General features: G+C 36.2%; 2 protein-coding genes across 36 annotated transcripts in view; both read left to right on the top strand.

Moving 5' to 3' along the window:
• The window catches only part of IQSEC1 (IQ motif and Sec7 domain 1), a 365,521-nt gene extending 341,732 nt beyond the window's left edge, over positions 1-23,789 (top strand). For 25 of the 35 annotated variants that reach the window (XM_046900093.1, XM_046900092.1, XM_040646649.2 and 22 more), the window contains 8 exons: positions 832-971; positions 1,724-1,753; positions 4,046-4,171; positions 5,801-5,900; positions 9,142-9,315; positions 10,565-10,741; positions 17,760-17,809; positions 19,116-23,789. In XM_046900093.1, coding sequence (XP_046756049.1) covers positions 832-971; positions 1,724-1,753; positions 4,046-4,171; positions 5,801-5,900; positions 9,142-9,315; positions 10,565-10,741; positions 17,760-17,809; positions 19,116-19,721 — 1,403 coding nt within the window. In that variant the 3' untranslated portion in view covers positions 19,722-23,789. The remainder of the gene's footprint in view (positions 1-831; positions 972-1,723; positions 1,754-4,045; positions 4,172-5,800; positions 5,901-9,141; positions 9,316-10,564; positions 10,742-17,759; positions 17,810-19,115) is intronic. The other 10 variants (XM_040646648.2, XM_004944530.5, XM_040646650.2 and 7 more) reach the window with 7 other exon arrangements.
• The window catches only part of ACAD9 (acyl-CoA dehydrogenase family member 9), a 30,656-nt gene continuing 28,463 nt past the window's right edge, over positions 23,407-25,599 (top strand). The window contains exon 1 of the mRNA XM_046899890.1: positions 23,407-25,537. The gene's annotated coding sequence lies outside the window, so the exon portion shown is untranslated. The remainder of the gene's footprint in view (positions 25,538-25,599) is intronic.

The following is a 25,599-nucleotide window of genomic DNA, read 5'->3' as shown; positions in this document are numbered from 1 at the left end:
GTGTAAAACAGAAGCTGTTTTTCCTCATTGCAAAGAAACCGTACTTTATCGCGGTGTTTTTTTGTGGCAGAAATTGTTCCACCTGGTGACAAAATATTGTATTTTGCCTTCTGACTGGGAAGTAATAGGTTATTGCTTTAAAACTAGTGTGAAAAAATAAATATGCATGTCCCTGTTCCAGAAATGCTAGCTTTCAGTCACTTAATGAAATCAGATTCCTTCCAATGCTACTAATGCATGATCAAGCTTTCAACTTCCAGGCATTTGTTGGGATGCTTGTATGCTGATGACAGTCACACAGTGCTAAACAGTGGCGTTGTAAATGGGCCATTCTATTGATCTGTTTTTTCCAGGCTAAATTAATTAATTTTGAAATCATACAGGAAATACTGGTTAAATTAATTTTACTGGTTATTCATCAGGTTGTCTTGTAGAAGTGAATCTGTGTGCAGTGTTGAGTAATACTGGGGCAGAGGCTATGCTGTTCTGAGGTAGATGGACATTTTAAGGTGTAAAGAGTTACTTAATTCATTAGCGCTTTAATAGGAAAGCAGAGGAAACGTAAAGAGAAAAGAAAATAATTTACATTGGAAATTAGCCTTTTTAGGGATTAGTTTTAGATTAATGATTTAAAAATTAAAATAAATAAATAGTTTGATTTTGATCAGTGCCTCGTTGTATGGAGATAACGAGCATATGGCAAAATTCAGCACTTCAGTACTCAGTAACATGACTGAGGCCACTTTGGTAAGGTGGGCCAAGAACAGCATGGGAGATGTCCAACAGCTATGAATCAAAACCAACTGATCATAAAACTGTTGGATTCTGTAGGTGTGGATGATGGCGAAGATATCCCACGAGAAATGCTGATTGGGATTTATGAGCGGATCCGCAAGCGGGAACTGAAGACAAATGAAGATCATGTGTCCCAAGTCCAGAAGGTTGAAAAGCTCATAGTAGGAAAGAAACCTGTAAGTCTTTGCCTAAAATGTAAATTACTACATAAGAAGGAGATGTAGGGCAATGCACAGCATAGGAGAATACATAACTATGTTGCTTAGATGTATAAATTGTTTATTAAAAAGCAGAAAGTTGAAACTGTCAAAATAATAAATTATTATAAGATTGTCTTTTATTTTGGAGTATTCACAGTGCAGATGAATCTGTTTTACTCTGATACTTGTGAATGATGATATTCCAAATCATGAACTCAGTTTAAGATGTTTTTTCCAACATTTTCTTTCAGTAAAATGTGATGTTATGGAGAATCATATTTCAACATTTATGCTATCAGTTATGACTCCAGAATTTACAAAGGGTAGCAGAGAACTTCTGTTCATATCCACGTCTTTCTGAGTTTTGCAGCTAGCTCAGTGAGCTGGTATCTGTAAGAGGAGATCATGTCATTTTGTCTGAGAACTTATCTGGAAATCAGGTGCAAGGAATTCTAATGCTGGTTTTGAGTATCCTGAGATGCCTCGTGCTTTGTTGTGGGGAAAAACAATGCTACAATGAAGTCCTAGGATCAAGGATCTTCTGTTGAGATTCCTTTTAACGGTGTGAAAGAAAATACAGGAAATAGCCAGTAGTCTTTATTGATAGAAATGTTTGTTTTTACTTTATAGGCATTTAGTCATAGTAAGACCATGACGTATTTACTTGCTATGATACAGTACTGTGTTTCTCTGAAGTTAATGAACTTGTATATGTCTTTCTACTGTAGATTGGATCTCTGCATCATGGACTTGGTTGTGTAGGTATTTTTCTTGTACTCATTCAAAGTTTGTAGTTGTTTTAAGTGGTGATGATGCACTCTGTTACATTTTAGTATTTTCAAAAATTGGGCTTCTATCAAGCAAATTTTTTCCTGTTGTTGTAATAACTCTGCAAAGTATGAAGATTTCCATACAAATATGCTTATCAGCTACACTCCTTAATTTACTGTCTGCAGTTTGGAGTACTCATTTTGTGTATTTCAAATGCTGTCATCAGTACATAGGCATTAAATAGACAGTAAAAAATAAGTAAACAAGCAAGCAAATCTACAGCTGTATCTCACCTTTCCATTTGGATTCCAGTGTGTTTATTATTTGTTATTTCTTGTCCATTTTGATACTGTATGATGCTCTAGGAAGATATTGCAATTTATGTTAACTATTTTCTTGTGAGAGGTAGATTGACATAGAAGATACTCATTTCAGATTCCAGATAGACATGTTCAATAACATCTCTAAAACTAAAGTATATAAATGCATAAATAGTATCCCTGAAACTCTTCTTCTAACATGGTATTCCACTTCCTTTCAGTTCATGGTAGCAGTATTGGTAGTAGTTTTAAATTAAAAGAACAAACATACAAAGAGAAAAAAAATAGTAACAAAAAAAAAAAGAGTGAATGTAGCATTCTGAACCTGATAGCCTTATGCAAACTTGATCCTAATGATTTTTTTTTAATCAATTATAATTTTATCAGTATAATGTGCTGTGTGTTAACGTCTTCAATCAGGACAATTCAGGGAAGTTACTTTAAAATTCCATTTGTTTGCCTTCTATTTGTTCCTTTTTTTTTTGCCATGTAAGTAATTAAAAGCATTCAGAGTTAGCTTTCTATTCCTGAGTGAAGTACCTCTCATTGTTTCATGGTTGCATGTCTAACAGTATCACTGAATTGTAAAAACCAACTGAAAGATGTTACCTGTGTGAAGTATGGTGGAAGGGAATCTTACAGGATCATCCATTGCTATGAGTGAAAACATTATTATAGTTAAATTTCAATACCAAGCTCGCTGTAGTTGTTTGCAAGTTCATAGGCTGTGTGATACCCTTTATGTTGCAATAGCAAATTTAAGTCTGCCATGAACCTGGAGGCAGGGAACAATGAGGACATGCAGCTTTTATTTTTGCTACTTTTCACTGAGAACCCCCATAAACTGTTCAATTACCAGAACTGTCAGTCTGAAAATAGAAACCGTTGATTTCTCCAGCATTCTTCACAACATTGGCTCCTTTAGAAAACATCAGATATATTTTTTAAATACCTTCTCCTTGCACGTCCAGGGAGGATGTGTAATTAAGATAATGCCATAGGTAAATTAAATGCTATTAGCATTTGGTCTGTTAATAGCAGCTATCATTCTGTTTGGGAGGGAGAATCAAAGTGTCACCATATGAAGTGACAACAATCGGGAGTAAGGGCAGATAGAAGACACTGAGCTTTATAAGCACTGAGCTTATATAAGCAGCATTAATAGTCTGACTGCTTTTGTTTTCCTAGTAAATGACATAATTCCTATGCAGAATCAGGAATTATAAGTAATTATAAGATATAAATGAAATATGTCCAGTTACCGAAGAGTATTCTCTACTTGAAACTTTAAAGGGTAACTTTTCATATTGTTAACAAAGCATAATCTTTTGCATGTGAAAGAAGTGATATCTCACTAGCCTGAAAAATACAGCTTTGGAGATAGGTTCAGCAGGCAGTTCTAAAAAAAAAATGGAACATAATTCTTGGTTTTGTTACTGGCATGAGAAAACAAGCCATCCTGAAAGTGCATTTACTGCCCTAATGTCACCATTTCCTTGGTATCAGGGAATGAAAAAACTGACAACTCAGTGGCTGACCAAAAGTAATCTACAGTGTTACTAAATCTGTCATCTCACAAAAGCTAAAGTTGTTTTACATATTGATATGTAAAAATGATCAGAAAAGCAAATATAATTTGCTCTGAGCTTAATCTTGAGTTCTGTTAAGGTTTTATTGTTTCACAAAGTAAGGCTCTACCCCTAATAAGCCATCTACTGGCATCCAAATGTAGGCTGTTAGAATTGATACAAGAATGTTGTTGAAGTTTGAATGTCATGTGGTTTGTAGCATATACATCTTTTTTTTTTTTTTTTGGTGTTGTTCCTTCTTTGCTGAAGAAGTGTAATGAGCTTAGAGGTAAAAGATATTTGAATTATTCATGAAAGACTCCAGGTATGAAAGGCCCTCTTCTCTGGCTAAATATTGCTATGGTAACCATGAACTTTTGTATTACCGTAGGTCCTCTCCCTGCCCCACCGAAGGCTTGTTTGCTACTGTAGACTCTTTGAAGTTCCTGATCCGAATAAACCTCAGAAGCTTGGGTTGCACCAGCGAGAAATATTTTTATTTAATGACCTTCTTGTGGTACGTATTTTAAGTTTTGGGGGTATTGTTTCGTTTTGTTTTGTGAGATTACCTTTGCTAATGCAAAGATTCAGAGAGGACTGATGTTTTTCCTTTCTACTCAGCACTGAACCTGATTATATTACAAGACTTACTCTGTTCATGTGCTTACACTGAAACAAACTTTTGCCTGTTATTCTCATCATGCTTTTGTGTAGGAATAAGGACTATGATGTGGGAGGCCTTTACTGAACTATCACCAGGTTGCTCGTGGCATTTTTACCTATTGCTTATAAAATCTAACAGATTTTTTTTTCTGGAGAACTCTGGGGGACAGATGACTTTTTTTTCTCCTTTTCAGTGTATGCTTTAACTACATCTGGGGTTGAAAAGACTTGTAGTGTGGTATTCAGAAATGCCTGTCCCTATGAAGTCAGCAGCAATAAGTGCATGCACATTCCTAGAAATAAATATATTTTACTCTGAACTCCAGCAATCTCAGAATGATTAATATTTAAAATTTCTTAGTTTTCTTTGCTATATATAAATTATTTTTAAATGGAAGCCTTTTATTGATTACTGCACTTGAGCATAAGAAAGTACTTTCATACAATAGCTCTTCTTATAAAGAACAAAAATAACCTCCAGCTTAAGTGTATCTCTAAGGAATGTCTCCCTTCAATAAATAATGAATTCCAGTTACTTGCAGAAAAACAAGATTATGTATTACTGTGGTTGTCATGGATGTTGTATGAGCCAAGCATGTTTATTCCCTGAAACAGGAATAGGATATGTAAATGTGAGTTTGGATGTAAGTTGGTAAAGTGTTGTCATCTTCAGGCTGCCAACTTCTTGTTCATTTTTATTATCTTCTTAGATGCCTGTAATTTTATCAAAATTTTCTGTAGGTAATGTAGAAGAAATTTGTTAGTTTTGGAACTTTTTTTATGCTAAAAAAAGCGTAATTTGAAAGAACTATTAAAAATACATCTCTTGATATTGGAGAGTGATTCCATTCACTGCTTAGGAGAACCCCAGAACTGATGTAAGTAGGGTTGTGTTACTTGTGTTGTAGCAAAAAGTAGAGGTTTCCACAGAACTTGGAGCTTTTGTTCAGATAGGGGCTGATAGGGGAAAAATGGCTTTATTGGATGAGATGGTGTGAGACAATATTTGGAGGTGTACAGAAGTGGAACAGGCTTGGAAGATCACAGTGCAAGTGAGAAGGGGGGCTAAGAATTAAACTTGAGTTGAGAAATCCATACCAATAGGCTGTCTGTAGTCAAACTAAGAAAGCATGAAGGAAAGTGTGGTAGCAGTTAATTTTTTTAAAAAGGATGATTTAAAAGAATATATGTTTTTCCTGACATGTACAGTGTACAATAAATATGCAGGCTTTTTTCTTCTTGAATGTAGAAAAGTAGAGTCGTGGAAAACAAAAAACATAGGCTTTGCATCTCGATAAAATATTGAACCTTCTGGCTGAGAGAGCAGTATTTCAAAGCTAGTTTTTTGTTTCTTGGGGAGCAGCAGATTAAATACATAAGTTGAATTATGAAAAAAGAAAGAAATAGCAAGTTAATTTTTGCTGGCTGGTTATAAATGCATGATAAAAGGGATATTTCACTTTATTTATTTGATAACTTTTAGGTAACCAAGATATTTCAAAAGAAGAAGAACTCTGTTACATACAGCTTTCGACAGTCCTTTTCCCTCTATGGCATGCAAGTTCTTCTTTTTGAGAACCAGTGTAAGTCTTTTCTCTCTTTTTAGATGATCATTTTATTTATTAAAAAATAAATAAAAAATAAAAAATGTATGAAACAAAGGGATGGACAGGACTTCATTCTAAATTGAGGAATAAAATTGCTGTGAGTTGAGTTTGGCTCTGAAGGTTTCAGCCTGGTGTCAGCATACAAAGACTACTGTTAGACTGATAGTTGTCAGTAGCCAGACCTAGCCAAATGTTTTGTGAACACTTGCAAAAAATGAAATGATTGTAAAGAAGCAAATACATTGTAAATGTTGGAACACAGTATATGATAATAAGGACTATTATAGTGTTTTTTGTAAATTTAAACCACTGTTTCATATATTTTCCTGATTTGGTCTTACCTTTGTGTCTAATACATACTCAAATATAAATCCAGATAGAATTAGGCAGAGATTCTGGATTAACATTTGTGTCTTCTGCCACCTTTTTGTTTATGTCAGCTGTGATCTGCATCAATCCGGTATTCCCTAATGCTTTCTCATTCTTAGCAGTCAACAGCCCAACAAAAAGCTAGTGTTTACTTATACTCCATCTACTCCATCAGATCTTAAAGCCAGAGGCAGTATCAGTAATAATGTGGCCAAGCTCAGTTGTCTGCATGGTTCATAGGGAGACGGTCTGTTTGATGGAACCTCGACTTTCATGATAAATTGGATACATTTCAGTTTGACATTCAGTAGTTCCTGTGCTTTTCTCTTGTGAAAAGCTGTTGTATTCATTTGTCCTTGAAAATGTGCTCCAGTGCTCCTCTCACTCAAAAGAAATTACTGGTTTTTATGAGTCAAAGCATCTGGAGATTTTGAATAAGAAGACCTCATAGCAGTGATGTAACCTGTGAATTATTTTTATGCAAACATGTTTGTTCTTTCTTTCTCTCGTGCATATTTTATATAATATAAAATTCATTTTTAGAGAGGAACAGCAAATATTTCTGTACTGGATTCCAATATAAGTAGAATAAGATTTATTTCCTCTGATGTCAGTTAAAAAATGAAAATAAAAATAGAAATCCCATAAGCATACCAAGTAGGAGCACTTTATTCAAGTAAACCTAAAAATATCTATAGTGAGACCTGGAGAAAAGGAGTTAATTCTTGGCAGCGAACAGTAGGCATTTCACTGAGACACTTCAGTAGATGTATTTGGGTTTCTCAGGTAAGACATTCCAGGAGATGATGAATAAGTGAGCTGACTGTACTTCTAATATTGCTGTCTCTTGGGTAGAATGTGGTGATTTTTCACTTGGGAAAGAGAAGTATTGTTCTTGTCTGATTTGTAAAATTGATCATCTCCATTTTCCCTGCTCCAGTCAGGCTTTAGGTTATCTTGGCCAGAGCCATTGTGCCATTCATTAAACCTCTGTAGCGGCTGCCAGGATCAGCTGATATTCAGTGAATAAAATTTAGTGTAATTAAAGGAGAAGCAACAAAAATTCTGGTTTGGCTACTAGTGAGGTTGAACAAAATGATTTGGGTTAATAATAGAAATCAGCTATGTTGGCGGGTGAATGAGCTCCAAAAAGAGAGATTGTCATTTATCTCTAGTAAATAAGTAGGCCACAGGGATTGTGTTTTACATTTTCAGTCAATATCACTGAAAATACTCAGGGCAAGTAAATCTTTTTAGAGAGAGTATATCTAAAACCCATAAATACTTATGTCAGTGCTTCCAGATGCTTAATCAATGTGTTGTAGGGAAATATGGTTTGAAAATAAGACATTTTGTTTGTATAACGTGAAGTTTTGTAGTTTATTTATTCTTTTGTGAAGGTAGCTAATGTGACTCTGTTTGGGTCACATTAGCTTTACTTTATAGTTACTTTACTTGTTCAGTTTCATAAACATCTTTTTTTTCAACTGGTGCACTTTTTAGACCTGTTTTCTGGATATCAGGTTTCAGGGTTCAAAACAATGCATGGTGTTATGTGATCTGCTTCTGTAACCTTACTTAGCATCAGACTCCACTGCATTTTTGGCCATTTGACTGTATTCTGAGTGACAGCAGCTGCAGACAACTCAAGGCAGCTGTCTTATTTGATCAAAGATAGATGGTATTATCATATGTTTAGGAAAAGCAGATCAGCTGTATGTTGCTTTTGTGCAAGATGCCAATATCAGACCCTGGCAGAAGCACTGAATTCTTCCTCCCTCCTTTTTCTCTGTGTCCCTTGAAGCTAGGGGTACTTGGCAGCTTTTTTCACCTGAGAGAACAGTATCAGGATGGACTAGTATTTGCACTTGCTACTCAATATTTTAAGTCTATATATTGTTGAAACCTAATGGCTTTGAGGGAAGACACTACCTCACATCGTCAACTGGTTCTCGAGTGAGTGATTTGCTTACTACCCGGGGTCACCTGGACTTCAGATTGCATACATAACTAAATATTTGAGTCAAGCAGTGAGTTTAAGAAAACACTGTGAATTGGGATGCACATTTTGAATTTTTCTGACGTCCTGTCTCTAGAGGTCTGTGATTCGAGGAAAGGCTGATTCTGTTGTCCGTCGCTGAGCACATCTTCATTATATACCGTCTTTCTGTAAATGAACCTTTTATCTCAATTACAGAATATTTTTGAGTAGCTGTTAAAATGTAGTTTCATACAGCTGAAGAGACAAAGAGGGTTTTTCTGAAAGCTCTGCTTTTTATACGATGGTGCCCATAATGTGGACCATTTTACTTTCTCAGAATGTAATTTCACAGGGCATTTAAAATTAAAACAAAAAACAAAAAAAAACAGGTAAGTAGGGTGTCCAGGATGCAAACCTACTAGGGAATATTAAAAGCTACATTACATGCTAGTGTGTGTCTGTATTCCCGAAAATGTTTATTCCTGAAAATGTTAAGTTAAAAGGATGGGTCAGTTTCTAGTACTTGAGAAATATTTGAGTAGTCTTTACTCAGCAAAACTTAAATTGGTTAAGCTAGGTAATGGGATCTCTTCCATGAAATAAAAATTATCAATCCCCCTACATTTGTCTTCCTTTCTGTGATTTTTATTTTATATTGTGCATGATGCCTTAAGGATAACGGCTGCATGAAGATTGCCTTTCAATATTTATTCTGTATCTTGACAGTTAAGCAGTTCCATAATGTCTTAGAGATTTTTGTTTTTCTGTACCCTTTGACTTTTGCTTCCCTGATTTTGTCCCCTATGTTAATTAAGAGAAATGTTCAAAGCTTTGGTATTCACATTTTTTCTTCACTCTTTCTTCTAGATTATCCCAATGGCATACGGCTCACATCAGCGGTTCCAGGAGCAGATATCAAAGTACTAATAAATTTCAATGCACCAAATCCTCAGGACAGGAAGAAGTTTACAGATGATTTGAGGGAGTCAATTGCAGAGGTTCAAGAAATGGAAAAGCACAGAATAGAGTGTAAGTACAAAGGTACATATAGTAGAGCATTTTCAAACTAATCAAAGTAAGAAAATCTTTAATGTCTGTATAGCCCATTAGAACTCCTCACAAGTTCAAAATAACATTGTTTTTTTCCACGGCTTTTATTCCTAAAAGAAGAAAAAACCCAGTGATCCCTTAAACTTAATACAGGTTCATTTACACTTATTTAGTACAGTATAGAGACAGTGGAAAGTTAGCCTGGACAAACTGTAAATTGCAATGGATTTATAATTTGTAGTATAAATTACAGTAAAAAATTAAAGAGTAATTTATGTGACTGAAATTTTTAATGACGGCCCTTCAGATAATTTTCACTGAATTTTTCGACAAGCTGGAGAGAAAAGAAGCCATCCAGAGGGACCTTGAGCAGCTAAAGAGGTGGGCCCCTGCAAATCTCAGGAAATTCAGCAAGGCCAAGTGCAAGATCCTGCACAGATACAGGCTGGGCGGAGAAGCAGCGCTGAGGAGAAGGACTTGGGGATGTTAGTTTATGGAAATACTCAATGTGAGTCAACAATGTGCGCTTGCAGCCCAAAAGCCAACCATGACCTGGGCTGCATGAAAAGTCGCACGGCCAGCAGGGCAAGGGAGGTGACTCTCCACTTCTACTTTGCTCTTGTCAGACACCACCCACAGTGCTGCACCCAGCTTTGGGGCCCTCCAGCATAAGAAGGACATGGATCTGTTGGAGCAGGTCCAGAAGAGGCCTCCAGGATTTCCAGAGGGCTGGAGCACCTCTCCTATCAAGAGAGGCTGAAGAGAGTTGGGGTTGTTCAGCCTGGAGAAGAGAAGTCTCCGGGGAGACCTTGTGGCCTTTCAGTATTTAAAGAGAGCATGGATTTGGAACTAGGTGATCTTTAAGGTCCCTTCCAATGCAAACCATTCTGTGATTCTGCTTTTTTTTTCTGCACTTCTACAGTTATATTCCTGTATGCTCTTGATTAGGTAGCTTTCATACAAATCCACATATTTTGCTGGATTTCGTGTGACTGTCTAATTATAGAATCTTATCTTCAGTTTTTCCAACAGAGCAATAGCCTTGCATCCTGTATGTTGTGCTTTAAAGCTGCTGGTACAGAGCTAGAGTTCCTCTCTTGTATTTATCATCATCTGCAAAAATGAACACTTAGCTGTTATCCAGAGTATATATGTGATCACATACAGAAATTGTGACGTTACTATGTTCTTCATTGTAGCCAGGAGCTATGAATTGAAAAATTATTCTCTCTTGTTTCAGCTGAGCTAGAAAAACAGAAGGGGGTGGTGCGTCCAAGCATGTCTCAGTGCTCCAGTCTGAAAAAAGATTCTGGCAATGGGACGCTGAACAGAGCTTGCCTGGATGACAGCTACGCTACAGGGGAAGGGCTGAAAAGAAGTGCACTGAGCAGCTCCCTTAGAGACCTGTCTGAAGCAGGTAAGCACTGCCTTTATTTCCTTGCTCTGACTATTGCATGCGAAGATGTGATTTATGCATAAGTCGCAGCTCACAGTAGGCTTTAAGAACTGAACGCTGAAACTTGAGTAACTTACAATAACACCAAAACTTCAAACATTTTTAATAGCTCCTCTTTCATACTTTGTATTTAATTTCTGTTTGTTTTTTTACCCTTGTTCTGTTGAGCCACAATTATTTGCAAACATTTAAACCATTGTAGATTGCTATATATACTTTAAAAGGAGAGTGAAGACAGTGGAAAAATTGTAAGTGTCTTATAGAAAAAATGGTTGACTTGCGCTAAGAGTAACCCACTTAGTTTACCTTTCTCTTTTTCTTCTGCTTTGCTTCTTCCCTTGATAAAGTAGGCTTAGAAAAAAAGAAACTGGTCTCTGTGTAATAATTGCTTTCTGTGTATTTTGTGCTCAAGTGTACCTGTGTTACCACATTGATGAATGAAATTGAGTGAAGCCCTACTAAATTCTCTTTAGAGCTATGTAATTCAGTTATACAGTGTCCCTGATTCTATTTTATTATTTTGGAATTCAAGATCAAGTTCCTAATTCTTGTAAAAAAAGGTGGTTGTGAAATATTATTGCCAATATAATGAAAGAAACCATTCTGGAAAAGAATACTGTTATCCCACAAAACCACTCACGTTTCTAAAATTGATTAGCTCATTAATATAGCTAAGGAGTGGTGGTGGGATTTAGTAGCTAAAGAAGAATCAGGGGAAAGTTTAGTATGTGTTATTTTGTGATTTGTGTGTGTAGTGCACAACTGCCATACCCATGGTAATACAGGCTACCGCAGGTAGTAACCTTGTGTTTCAGTGTTAAGCGTGATTCCTGTCATTGCAAGAAGTCACATCTGAACACTATGCCCAGTATTCAGAAAGTACTTCTGGAAACAGTAGCGACTACATTTTTTATTTTCTTTAGTTCATAGTCTGTGTTGCCTAATCTGATTTGTTCTTTTAATTGCAGTGATGGTTTACAGTATAGTCATAATTTCAGTACTGTGTCTATCTTCGGTAGTAGACGCTATTTGTCTTATCCTTTTTAACTGAAGAATTGATTCTAGCTACACTGCAATGAATAAAATCGCTCTAAACTAAAATTATAGCCAATGTTTTGTGGGTCTATGTATGTGCATACAAGTATATAGAGAGTAAGCTCTTTCAATTGTTTTATTCTCCATTTAGACTTTCATACTCATGCCCATTTGCTTCATATGAAAGACCTAGGGCCTTGATCCAAAATGAAGTTGAAGTTCAGTATTTTTGCCTGATTGGCTTCAGTGGATTTTAGATCAAGCCACTAAGTCTTCACCACTACTGTATCTCAGATTTAAGGATACTTTCATCATCCCTTTTTGTTGTTTTGTTTTTATTTCACTGGAATGAGAACTGCCATATTGTTAAATATGTGAGTTCAGTAGGTATGTTTCCACATAAATGTAATTCCTGATCAATTTTTTTCATCTCAGAGGAATTTTTCATCCCAGTCATTCAAACATTGCCATAAATTTAAATCCATGTTCTGGGTGTTACACAATAAACAAGTATTCATAATCATGAAAACATCACCTTTCAACCGGGCATGCATACATTTGGCATGCTTATTCCTGAAAATAACTTTTTTCCATGATAAAATGTAGAAATCATTCACAGACTGCAGGGTTTATCAATGAGTTTGTTAAACCCAACTAAACTTAATTTTAACAAGTTAAGAATTATGGAGAGTTTCTGTTTGGTCTTGTGCAGTGCAAATGACTTGAAAAATGACGTGTTACTTGCTTTGTTATTTCATACAGTAATTTTACTGCGATGATACCAACATTTTCTACCTTTTCTCAGTGACTAACTTACATGTGAGGCTGACTTGGTTTTGATATGGGAAAGATGATTCGCAGAGTAACAAATGCATCACTTTCAGTTAGCAAGTTACTGTGTCCCGGAGATAATATCATATGAGAGTACTTCTGTAAAGAGTTGCTGAGTTAGATTGCCTCAGATCTTCTTTTTGTGGTATGGAACATGGGATTGACAAGGAGAAATGAGGAGTGGGACTATTTAGGATGTGTGTCTTTCTGTAGGATGAAAGTGAATTTTCAAAAGGGTCCTTTCTACATTAAAAAATAAATCTGATTTGTGTTGGAACTGCCTGGTTACATATGTTTGCAAGAAGGCAGATAACTACCCAGTGAAAATTGTAAAAGCAAATCAAAAAATGTTAAAGATTGATTCAAGGAAAGGGGAATCTGATTGAAGAGCATTTTGACTGGGTGTGTATATGAAAAAACTATATTTTCTTTTTTTAAAAAAAAAGCAGTCCATTACTCTCAATAAAATGTCACAGTAGTGAATGGTGGCTGTAGAAACAGACTTTCCATTTCTGTCTTGGAAAGCTGTGTGAATGGATAAGCTTATACCATAACGATTCTGACCTTAAGCTGTAAACCATAAGGAAAAACAAGATTTCTCTGTCAAATGTCAAGGAGAAAGCAAATGTCAGGAGCCACTTTGTGAGGTTAGTCTTCTGTGCGTTTGCCACGATAGTTTAGATGATAGTTGTGAAAATGATGTGAATGAGGTCCTGATTTTGTGGATAGTATTGATTGCTGTGGATTGACAGTTACTTCCAAGGACTAAAAAGCATAATGTGGCAACCAACTGCTCGAAGGTGTGAATGTGTCAGAAGCACTTGTGCTTTATCTCAAAAGAAAAGAAAGCAGTTATTATTGCTACATGTTCTTGAACTATAGTTGAGGAAGAACTGAGATTTTGTTCCATAATTTGGAATTCTTAATTTACATAAAAATATTAAACAGTAAACAAATTCTAATACAGTCGTAGTTGAGTTTTGTGAAATCTGGTAGAATTATGACCTCGTCACCACTTATGCAACACACAGCCATTTCATTAGTAGATTTAGAGGAAGATGTGGAAAGTGTAGCCATTAAGTACGTGGGAAGATTGATTTGTTTGCCAAAGCAGAGCATGGATTAACATGGGTTAAGCTATGTGAGTTTCCGATTCTGTATACCTCTCAGGTTTCTTGGATGACTTTGGGCTAGTCAGTCTGAATGCCAGTGGTTTTTCTGTTCTTGGAGGAACTAGTTCTTTCACCTTGGGCTTACAGCAGCGAGCACTAGTGGAAATCAGGCTTTATGCCCCTCACCCTCAATTTTTATGGTGGGGATAATAATTACTGCATTGGTTAAAAACTTATAGTGTACTGAAATCTGCACAGAAGTGCGAGGTGGTATAATGGTTACTATGAATATAAATAGCGTTTGTCTCATAATCTCCTGAGCAGTCTCAAAACAATCACAGACCAGTAGAGATCACTTTTAAAAGCATTTGCAGTAAAGCAGTCCCAGCATTAAAATAATTATATCTATATACTTTATATAGCCTTATTTGTTGACCACTAACTTTTTAAAATATTTCTTCCTACATTGAGGGGAAGTAGTTTCTCCATCTCTCCCCCACAAACATACAGTTTCATTTATTTATTTTCAGAATAGTTTATTGTAAATAGTAATTAAAAAACGACTGCAAAACTTTTCCGCACTGTAATCCCCTTAAAGAGACTCTGGCTCCGTGCAATTACAGAATCCCTTAATCTGTTGACTCAATCTGTGATGAGCTGGTGCAGTCCCTTGGCTCTTTCCTCATCTGCTGCAGGCAAGGTTACTAGGTTATCTTCTTCCTTGCCCATGGATTTTGCTGCATTTTATAGAACATAGGATACCAGCATTCTTTTCCTCCCTTACCAGAAGAGTTTTCTGAGCAGGGAGAGGTTTTCCCTTTGTCTTCCCTTGTTTCTATTGTTCAATTTCCTTTTCTTCAATGGAATAGCAACAGTAATGGTCACTATATAATTTAATCATTTTTAATAAAACAGATTTTTGTGAATCAAGGTCTATGTCAATAGCAAATTATTCTCTAGATATATTGTATAAAAACACCTCGCTCTGTGTATGGCCACCTTTGTATCAACAGCTTTCCTGTCTTCTGGAAAAGACACCGTTTGCTTTTCCAGTGAAGGAGGTCGGTTAAGGTCACATGTAGTTATGTTGTCTCCTCACGTTCTGGAACTTAATCAGTATTTTGAGGATAATCTTTTTGAAGAAACCGAGCAACTGTTTTCACAATTGATTTGTGATCTCTGGATTATAGCTGCCTTACACAGAAAACAAGATGAAAACATTAATGTTACTAAGAGACATTTCTTTCTGAGAAGTGGTCTTTGTAGATTATCATTAGAGTATATTGTTTAGATAATTTTGAGCCAGTTATGTTGGTAGCATCCATTATCTCTGTAGCTAGGTAGCTGCAGATTCTGCTGCTGCTATGAATATCAATTGCACACCTGTGTAGGTTAGTGTAATGGCTCATCGTTAGAAGAGCTGCTAAATTAGTTTGCTTTATCGAAAAGACAATTTAAAACTTTTTTTTTCAACACCTACAAAGCCAAGTTGTATATTGTTATTATATCACTGTACTACATTAGCTAAAGAAGCTTTGTATCTACCATCAGTAAGTTGTTTGAATGAATCAGAATTGCTAAAATAAATTTAAACCCACACTAAATAACATTCTTAAAAATTTCATATCAGACAGAATATATTAAGCAAAAGTGACCTTCAGATTTGATAAGCACCACCTCGTTTTGTATCACAATACTAAACTATTAAGCTAGTACAGTTATGCTTACACACAATTCTAGTACAGCCACCTTTTTCCTGAAATGCAATCCGAACTGCTGCTTTAGAAAGACACTTTTTAGATGGTTTGCCATCTCAAAGGCCAGAGTACAGTCTTGTATAAGCATAGACTGACAGGAGAATGCTCTGGAGGATTTTCCTTTTATATCTTTCATATTGTGCCGTAGGCCAATGCAGAATTGGGTTCAATTTGTTTTTAAGAAAATAAACAAAGTTTCCTATGTAGGGATGGTGCCTATCTGTGGGAAATTACAGGCATTCAAAATAGGATTTTCCATTTGTTCTTGCCTCGTACTTCTTTGCCTTGAAGTTATTCTAAGCAGAAATCCATCTGTCTCTTTCTGTCCATATATACCGCATTCATGGTTATTTCATTTAAGTACTTTCACTCCCACGATATGCAAAATACATTAGATTTTCCTTTTTTGTTTTATTTTTGGCCATACCTAATGACTTATGGCAACTGTCAGTCTTACATGCGATATTCACTGCTAAGTTAAAGAGATGGCTGTCTTTCTTTGTTTTTGTGTAAACAAGCAAGAGTTATTTGAATGTTAATCAGTACTAATCCCACTAGCAGATCAGAAAAAGATCAAAGCCTGACTAGAAGTGAAAGTAAAGTATTGTCATAACCCTGAGAGGGTCAGTTATGATTTTGATGAGTCTAAAACTTGCAGCAAGGGATGTATGGCAGTCTGTCTGGAGGGAGTTGCTCAAAATTCCAACAAACTTACAAGGTGAACACAACACTTTGACCACAAGTACTTTTCCCTGAATTTAATGTCAGTCAGGAGGTTGTACTTGTGAGTAACTCTCAGTGATAACGAGAGGATTAAATGTTGCTGTGGCCCAGAGAGAACAGTAGCTCTTAAGAGAAAGTTGTATTGCAGGGCTGCATCTCATGACCAAAATGTCACAGTTGTGTTCCAATAGTCTTAGGTTATAATCTTAGAACGCACTGATCCATAAGACTTATGGATGTTCTAAACTTGTCTCTGAGAGGACTTGTCAGAAAGCAAAGGCAAACCTCCCAGGAACCACTACCAAACCAGTCCCAAAGTTCTTCTCCTGAACTATCTGCAATACACAACAGACATTAGGAGGCTGAGGATGTGTGGCTCATAGGGTCAGCGATTCTGAAATTCACACATCCCTCTCCAAAATCACCTGTTAGGGTAGGAAATTCTGAAGTCAGCGACCTGCCAGTGCAGAGTGGAGATTCACTGATACTTGGTATTGCAGGAAAACAGCTGTACTGGGAGAACGTATGTTTCTAAAAAGATACACATTTTACAGCAGCTTTGAGAACATGGCTATCCTTCAAAGATAAGCACTGTTTATACACCTTTCCAGTGAAGTATTTTGAAACTTTCCTAAGCAATGCTCAACAAGTTATCTTTTCAAAAATACCTCATTCCACTGCAGCCATGGGCTATTCTCTCTCCTTTGAAATGAGACACAAAATCTGGGATCCTGTGTCCCATATATAAGCACTGAGGTGTTCTGGCTCTTCAGGCAAACAGCCTGGTATTTCATGTGTCACTGTAGGCAAATGACTTGGGCAGTCTGAGAGTGTTGAAGCAAACAAGTCCATCAAACTTAAATATAAAGCACTGCACAGCTAAACAAACAAAATCTAGCCATAATGTCAAGACAGATTCCAATTTTATTTATTAATCAAAAATTAAGTTTAGTTTCTTTTAGAACATCATGAAAGCAGATTATATGAAATCCACTGAGGTTCGAAATCAAAACGCTGAAACTGATACCACTGGCATTCCCTCACAATGAAGTTCAGAATATGCCAATATTAGATTATACATTTAAGCTAATACCACCCCACGAATGTATATCAATGCTACAGGTCTTTACAGAAAACTTCATAAATAATTAGATACCAGGAAACTGAACAACTCAAAATTGTTGCTGGTCAACATCATGACCATACTGCTAAATATAGATGTGAAGTTACATGTGTTTCAGGAGTTGTACCAATTGGAATATCACCCCCCAGTACTTACAGCTGATTCACAGCAGAAATGCCTTCTAAGTTAAGTCGGGTACAGAAACTTAATTTAACTAACGGCCTTAGAAGTCTAAGTTTCTGCCTTAGTAGCTATTGTACCAGTCCAGTGCAATGTCAATTCCCCTGCAGCCCCCCTAGTAGCATTTAGAGACTCCTCTAGCGATTCAGGGAAAGCGGCTGTTTTTCACCCGGGTCTTGTCTCAGTCTCTAATCTATGGTGTTGCATGTCCTGGGCAGGCAAGCGTGGGCGACGCAGCAGTGCAGGATCGCTAGACAGCAATATGGAAGTAAGTAGGAAGTTACTGATGTCTAGCTGGATGTGATGATGTGCATTTCAAACCTTTCTTTTATATACATATTTTTTTGCTCTTTTTTCTTCTAACATATAACCTGCCTGCCTCAAGTAAAATGCATGCCTAGGCTACTCACGTTGTATTCTTCCAGCTTAAAAAGCACTGACAGCTTGTTTTAGACCAACGCCATTTTTGGTTTGAGCTAACCTTGTTCCCTTTGTTCCTGCAAGCATGGTTAAATGAATATGATGTGTCCTTTTGCCACCATTTCAGTCTAGTCCAAGCTTAAAAGCCCACTTGCTCTTTGTTACAAAGTACACTGTTCTTGCTGTTTGATATTTAGCTAAAACTATTGATTTTCATGCTCAACCATTCCCATTGCTTATTTTCTAGTTAAATTGCTCAGTGTATGCAGTCATGACACCATGGAATTGCACAGATAGGGCATGGGAGGATAAAAAAAAAAAGTAAAGACAGGTTAATTCAATGTGGATTTCATGAGATTTCATTCATCTTCAAACCATTTATATATACTGTTCATGTCTGAATTCAGCTTGCAGATTTTTTCTTTTTTTCTTTTTTCTTTTTTTTTGTTTGCTTTAGATAGATTGCAGTTTAAGTCTAGCACACTTTGCATAGTAAATGTTGTGTCCCATATCTCTCTTTATGAAATACAAACCCCAAACTTCCAGAAACTAAATAGACCATTCCAAGCTAAATAGTAGAAAACGTTGGACCACAGCTCAGAAAGACACAATCACATAGAAAACTTAGTGGCAAAAGTGATGTGGTTCCATTTAACACATAATTTAGAGGTAGAATTGAGAAGCAGCATCATGGTGTATAGTAGTAAAATACTACTATTTAAATAAGTTTAAAATACTGTTTTTGAACTCTGAATTGTAATGTTTGCTGCTATGTGTTTAACCTTCTAGGTTGAATTAACATTTTTTGTTCATTTTTAAAAAAGCAAGTATGGTAATTTTTTAAGTATTTTAAAATGTATTTTTCATTTAAATACACATTCCTAGGTATTTTGTCATGCTACTTTTCCTTGACATTTTTCTTACTTAAAGCAATAGCTTTCTATGCCAAAGTGTTAATGCCTATAAATGTCCCAAGAAGGGCATGATTGCCTCACTGGCAACTTAGAGAAGTTGGAAATAAGATTTTCCTAGAACTCTTTAACATATTCCACCCATGTGAGCACTGAAGGAGGAGTTTGTGGGTCAGTGTGAACTTTTTCTTTTAAACATTTTAAAATTTTTTTTAATTTTTATTTCTATTAATTTCTTTTTAGGGGTCCATCATTAGCAGTCCTCACATGCGCCGAAGAGCTACATCAACCCGAGAGTGTCCATCTCGCCCTCACCAGACTATGCCTAACTCCTCCTCACTCCTAGGTTCCTTATTTGGTAGTAAAAGGGGAAAGCCACCTTCCCAAGGCCATCCACCATCTGGCTCATCACAGCAACCTCCACACCCTCCAGTAATCCCACATCAGCAACACTCACAGCATCCTTCTGCCATGCATCATGCAGGGCCAGCTGAGGGACAGACCCAGGCACAAGTACACTCTCACCATTCACAGTACTGTCATATGCAGCAGAACCCGCCACCCTATCACCACCACCACCACTATCACCCTCCCCAGCACATCCAGCACCCACACCAGTATCACCAACACATGCCACATTCCCAGCATGTGGCACACTCCCAGCATACTCCTTACATGCAGCACCCCCACGCACAGCATACCCACTCTCCTCATCCACCACTGCCCCCTCCGCACCCAGGGCACTCTTCTCATCCCCAACACACTCAGCATCACCATGGACCGCCACCACCTCCGTCCACTTCAGCCAGCACTAAGCCCAAACACAGCGGCATCAGCACAATAGTCTAAAACGTACTGACCCTCTTAATAACTATAGTTTTAAACACAGTTACAAAAGCACTTACAGGAAGCAACAAATAAAATTGTCAGTTTTTACCTAGACAAACAATTTAACTGAGTCGTGTGAGCTTAAAGGCTTGCTGATACTAAAAATAAGTCAAGTTAGTGTAATCAGTACTGGTTTCACTTACCTACTCAATAGATGCTTACCATCTGGTTAGTTCTTATTTCCAGACTGCCTTGAAAACATGCTGCTTGCTGAATACAAGTAAAATTACCTTTTACACCAAATCCCTTGACAATTTTACATGCAGAATAAAAACATAGTCTATGATAAAAGGAAAAAAGTGATTCAGAACCAAGTGTTGCATTCTTGCTCTTTTATTGTCAATGGGCAAAAAATAAGTAGACCTGATATGGTTGATGAAAGTACGTAAGTAAACTTTATATAATATAAATATATACATATAAATATATATATATACTGTATAGTTAACATTTGTGCTTGGAAAGGAATTTTTTTCAGTCCACAAAGCTAGCAATATAGACTTTACGAGGAATTCCACTTACTTGATAGGACAGTATTATAGATGAATAGCATATGAAAGAGTAGACCAAAAACACTAAATGTTAGAAATAAATTTCAGACATTTCAATATTTTCATTAGAAGTCAGTCCTCTGGACTCGCTAAGATTTCTAAGCAATCATTATTAAATGTGCCAAGTAACATAGCATTTAATTGTTGTAGTCAAATACTGCTTTGTATAAATCCTTATTTTATTAACATGATATCATACGTAATCAGTATTATAACTGCTCTTCTATTTCAGGTAAGCAAACTTGTTAAGATGCAGTAAATATATGGTAGCAGTGCAAGGGATGACCTTTTACCAGTGGTCATCTTCAAGCATTGGTCACACAAATTTAGACACTTTAAAGGCTGTGATAACTGTGAATTTACATGATCCACATTTCTTTTGTATGCATATGTTTTAATGAACACACATGAAGAGTTCTAACAGGTGCATGTATACACTGCAAAAACATTCATCTCAAACATGAAAATTGCAAACTTCCATCTTTCTCAGCTACTTTGTTTCCCGTTTACCATAATTTCTTATTTTTACCCCCCAGTTAAGCTGAATTCTAGTCTGAGAGCACTTCCAGGTGGAAGTGTTCTAAAACTTGAAGGTTTGTTTTAGAATTTAGTGTAGGGTTTTTATATATACTAAAGAAAAAAAAAATCTGTAATTCCATGTAGCCATGCACTAGCAATGAAGTGGCTTCACCATTTTTACTCATCACATTTGTTAGTTTGAAAATAACCAGCACTCAGCAGGCTGAGTTTATGCTCAAACCCTCACTTTCGTAGTCCAGTTAGTTGCAAGACATCACATAAAAACAGGCTGTGCTGTTGTTGCTTATGTGTTGTAATCAAACCATTTGCAAATTGATATAAAATTTTATCCCTAAATCCTGTACAGTTACACATGGCACCTACTTTGTAGTTTCAGCAATTTGAGCCACTGCAAGAACTTTACACCTAAACAGTAGAGGCAAAGGAATCAGAACTGCAAAACTGTACCAGCCTAAAAGCAAACCTTGAAGAGGATGAGCAAAAAATTCCAGTGTGAGATGGGTAAAAGTAAGAATAGTAGTCAATTTTATATTTAATAATATTTTTTCAGGAATAATGAAGAAATCAGTTAAAGTGGAAAGACGTTAACATGAGACTGGAGTGAGAATAAGAGGGTAACCTTCATATTGCCTTGCTCATGGCATCTATAATATTTGGGGTGTGTGTAATTTTTTTTTCCCTTTCATACCATTGATATCGCAATACCAGCAAAACTGCAAACTCAGCACTTTGTTAACCTCCACAGAGAGCAAATACAGCAATCTAGAGTTTAGCCTTTTGTTTAATGCTGTCCGCATTTGTTTCCCACATGTGCAATATTTTCCCATTCTGCTCCTTCTCTAAATTACCTTCATTGAAAGAAAACAAGTGATTGCATTATAATTTTTAAGTATCACTCATACTAGTCTAAATTCTGCGGCTAACCTTAAGAGGGCCCCTCCAGGTCCCCTGAGGCTCTGTTCCTTGCAGTTTAAAAAAATATATACTGTTCTTATAGGGGAAAGTAGAACTGTCTGCATGTCATCTAATGTTATTAGTGTGAGGCTACACTCTACATATTGTATATTTGCAAAATATATCAGTGTTAACTGTTGATATTAGTTGAAGTAAAGTGATAACATATTCCAATATGTAGACTTTTCTTCATACATCTGTACCAATAGTAGAGTCTAACTGTAATTTATAGGTTGTTCCAGAAAAGATAAAGGGTCATTTGGTTACAAATATCTTTCACAAACTGCATCTTTTGGTTGAAATGGAGGTAAGAGTGCTCCTCTTCATTGAGTAGCAGAGGCTGTACTTGTTTCAGATGCAGAGTTTTAATGTAAGTAAAATTCACTCTGTACTGTATAAATGCAGAATGTTCAGTAACAGCTGAGAGGAAGATCTGACTCAAGCTGTGTGACTTAGTTAACAGTGAAGACCTTAAATCTCCCAGATCTGCATTTGCTTTGTTCCAAAACCCCTTTCATTCATTTAAATTAGTCAAATATAAGTATTCTATACTTACACTGTAAGCCACATTTTAATGCTTGATCACTGATTTTCCATGTGCAATCAACTAAATGTTCAGAAGAATCACAACTGTGCATGCAGAAAACATTTGCACATGATTTCGTCTGCATGCGGAGAAGGAGTTTGTGCCTACTTTGTAAGGTGCATTAAGTTGCATGTGTAAAATCACAGACTATTTTGAGACTAGTTTAAAAAAATAAGACGGTCATATAGGAGCACAGTAACTGTAAACATTATTTCAGAACAACAGGGAAAACAGTGGACTCGATTATTTTTTTTAACTGTATTTAGGGTTTTAGTATAACCTCTCTGATTCCATTCTTGGTTAACAATTGCTTAGAACAGCGTGAGTCACGTCTAGGACAGGAAAATGACAGTATTTTAAACACTGTGCGGTTAAAAAAATTAACTTTTTTTTTCCTTTAGCCTGCGGGCAGGCATAAAATTGAGGTTTTATTCCCAAGTGCCATTGCCGAATAAAAACTGGTACAGAACTGTGTAGAGTGACCATGTTTCTCTTTTCCCATTAAAAAAATGTGGCAAAGTAGTATTGCTGATTTGAAAAAATGAAAGGGAAGCCTAAAGAATGAAGATGTGGCGACAAAAATCTTTTCTGGGACAACAATGAAATATATATTTGGGGTTTTTAATTTTCTTTTAAGTTAAAAATGGAAATGTACAACGATGTAAAAACAGAAAACAGAGTTCATCCTAATATAATGTACGTCTTGTATCGCTAAAAAGAAAAAAGTCTAACATACAGTGTAGAATGATTTTCCCATCATGTACTGCATGCAGCAGAAGCCTCTTGTTTCTTGATAAAATGAGCTGAAAGACAGTCAGCAGATATTTAAAAAAATGAATCTCTAGATGTTGACTTGCTGTTCCATATGAAGCTGTGTGTTTTCTGCAGTTAAGCATGCATTTTGCTGTTCCGTTGTAAAATACCATCGCACTTCTTGCCTGCAAAATGGATTATTGTGTATATATTTAAAAGAAAAGTGGAACCAATAACAAGATTAAATTTGGAAAATAGAAAAGGGGGTGGTGAAAATGGGACCAAGTAGGGGGAGTAGACAATTCTCTAAATTGTACATAGTGTGTAAATTAGTATTACTCTAAGTCTGCAGTCACTTGGAGGTTGCCTACAATACCTATCTCCTGCTAGGAACTTAAATCAGCTTTGAGTTGTATTAAACTGTTAGAATTAGGTGTTGAATGCAGACTGTTAAAGACTTCAGAAATCATTACACTTACAAGAAGCTTCTGTTCTGGGGAGGCTTGAGACCCCTTTTGTAACTATGGGGAAGAAAGGAGTGCTTTCATTTTAATATGCATTCTGTTTGTAAGTAGTAACAGACCCTATTGATGTAAAACTATAACTGTGATCATGTGGAGAAATCAAATAAATCATTTAAAACTCTTTGTTTCTCATCTTGTGTAATCCAAGAACGTTAATTATTCAGACGTGAAATGAAGGAAATTCCTTCAGGTGCTTTCCTGCCCCTGCTGAGTCAATTTGAATTCTGCTCCTCTCTTCAAAGGGGCCATGGTTCATCTGTCTTCATCTCAAATTAAGGATAAGTTGTTGGAAATTATGGCTGGTACTGTGAAGTGTGTGGCCACTTCTCAGTAGGCCTTAGGTTTTTTTGGTGGTACTGTGAATATATTTAGTTCCAAAGTACTATAATGGGCAACGAAGATAGCACCTAGATCTGCAGGCAATGCTGAAGAGGTTCTTGTGTAATATTTTTGAAAGCATTTTAACATTGAAAAATAGTAACCAAATTTTGAATTGTCTTGAGCGTGAGCTGTCCAGCATGTTGGACTGATCCCATTAATCTTTTGGCTATCACATTTCCGTAGGAGTTCGTGTTCAGATGATTGTCTACCCTGATTTGTGTTTCAAGTTTGTCCTTCCCAGGGGTATGTCCTCCATTTCCTAAGTGTAACCTACATTCTTGAGATCAAATATAGAGAGCATTCATTGCTTGTGTGCACCTGCTGGCAGACAACATCATATTTCAGTAAGTGATGTAACGAGGTAAGTGCTATCTAATTGTACCTGTTGTGTTTGTTTGCTGTGTCTTAATGTATACCATGAAATTTACACCACTAAGCAGGCATATTTGCTTCATGTGTCCTCCACAATTCTTGATGTTGTACTTCCGCAGTTACTTCAGATGATAAACTTTGGCATGTTCAGTTGTTTTTATTCATTTCCTATACTTCAAATGAATTACATTGCATCTAATGTCTCAGTTAAAACTAATGCTTAGCTGTCGATTTAAGTGTTGTGTTTGCTTGTTGTTTTTTTTTACTATGAATTTTAGGAGATCCTGAATTGTTTTGAAGGAATAGTCAACTAGGACCTATTTCTGAATGGCTGTTTTTTCAGAAAGTACATTCTTGATCAATGATATTTTTTTGTGGGTAAGTGTTTGTAATCTGTTGCTAGATACTACTGGTGTGTTACCCTTGGAGCTGTGTGACACATTACAGTGTAGCTGATGCTATCACACAGTCTGTTACTGGAAATAGAAGAATTTGCAGTGCTGTTCTTCATTGGTCCTTCTTTTCCTATTTTATAAACTATGATTTTAAGAACTTTGATATATCTCTGCCTTTGGAGGAGCCAAATAGTCTGAATTCTCTAATTTAAGAGAATTCAGAAATAGAGAGAAATATTGCTATTACTAATAATCTGTGTTTTTTTCATTGTTCCATCTTAAAAATAGGACCTAAATAACATCTCTAAATGCTTTCTTACCTAAACTAGAACTATAATGAAAGCATTATAATCTGGCATTACTGAAGAAAAGTAAACAGACAAAGAATACATCAGTGTCAATTGCCATTTGTGTGACAGATTTGCACCAGCTGCAATCATGCTCATCAACTTATTAAAAAATAAAGGTAGGTTAAGCAGATGATAGTCTAATGCTCCATTATTTAAGTTTTTTAAAGTATTTTAATATCCTTGTTTGTTCAAGGTGCACATTTTATTGGAATTGCATTCCTCAAATCTCTGATAAAAATTACCTAATGAAAAATGCCTTCAGTCAAGAAGCTTTTGCCTTCGTTCTGGGGATGAGCAGTTTAACCCTAATATTAAGGAAGAGGCCAAGGTTTTCTGTTACGAGTTGTAACCAGAAAACACAGAAGTCTGAGGTTTGAAAACTTTTCCTAAAATTTGTCTTGTGTTTGTCTACTTCATGTGTTTGTGTGCTATG

The sequence above is a fragment of the Gallus gallus genome, chromosome 12, assembly GCF_016699485.2.
Source record: "Gallus gallus isolate bGalGal1 chromosome 12, bGalGal1.mat.broiler.GRCg7b, whole genome shotgun sequence".
Classification (NCBI taxonomy): Eukaryota; Metazoa; Chordata; class Aves; order Galliformes; family Phasianidae; genus Gallus; species Gallus gallus.
Note: the sequence above shows the minus strand (reverse complement) of the source record. Positions and strands in the feature narration are given on the sequence as shown.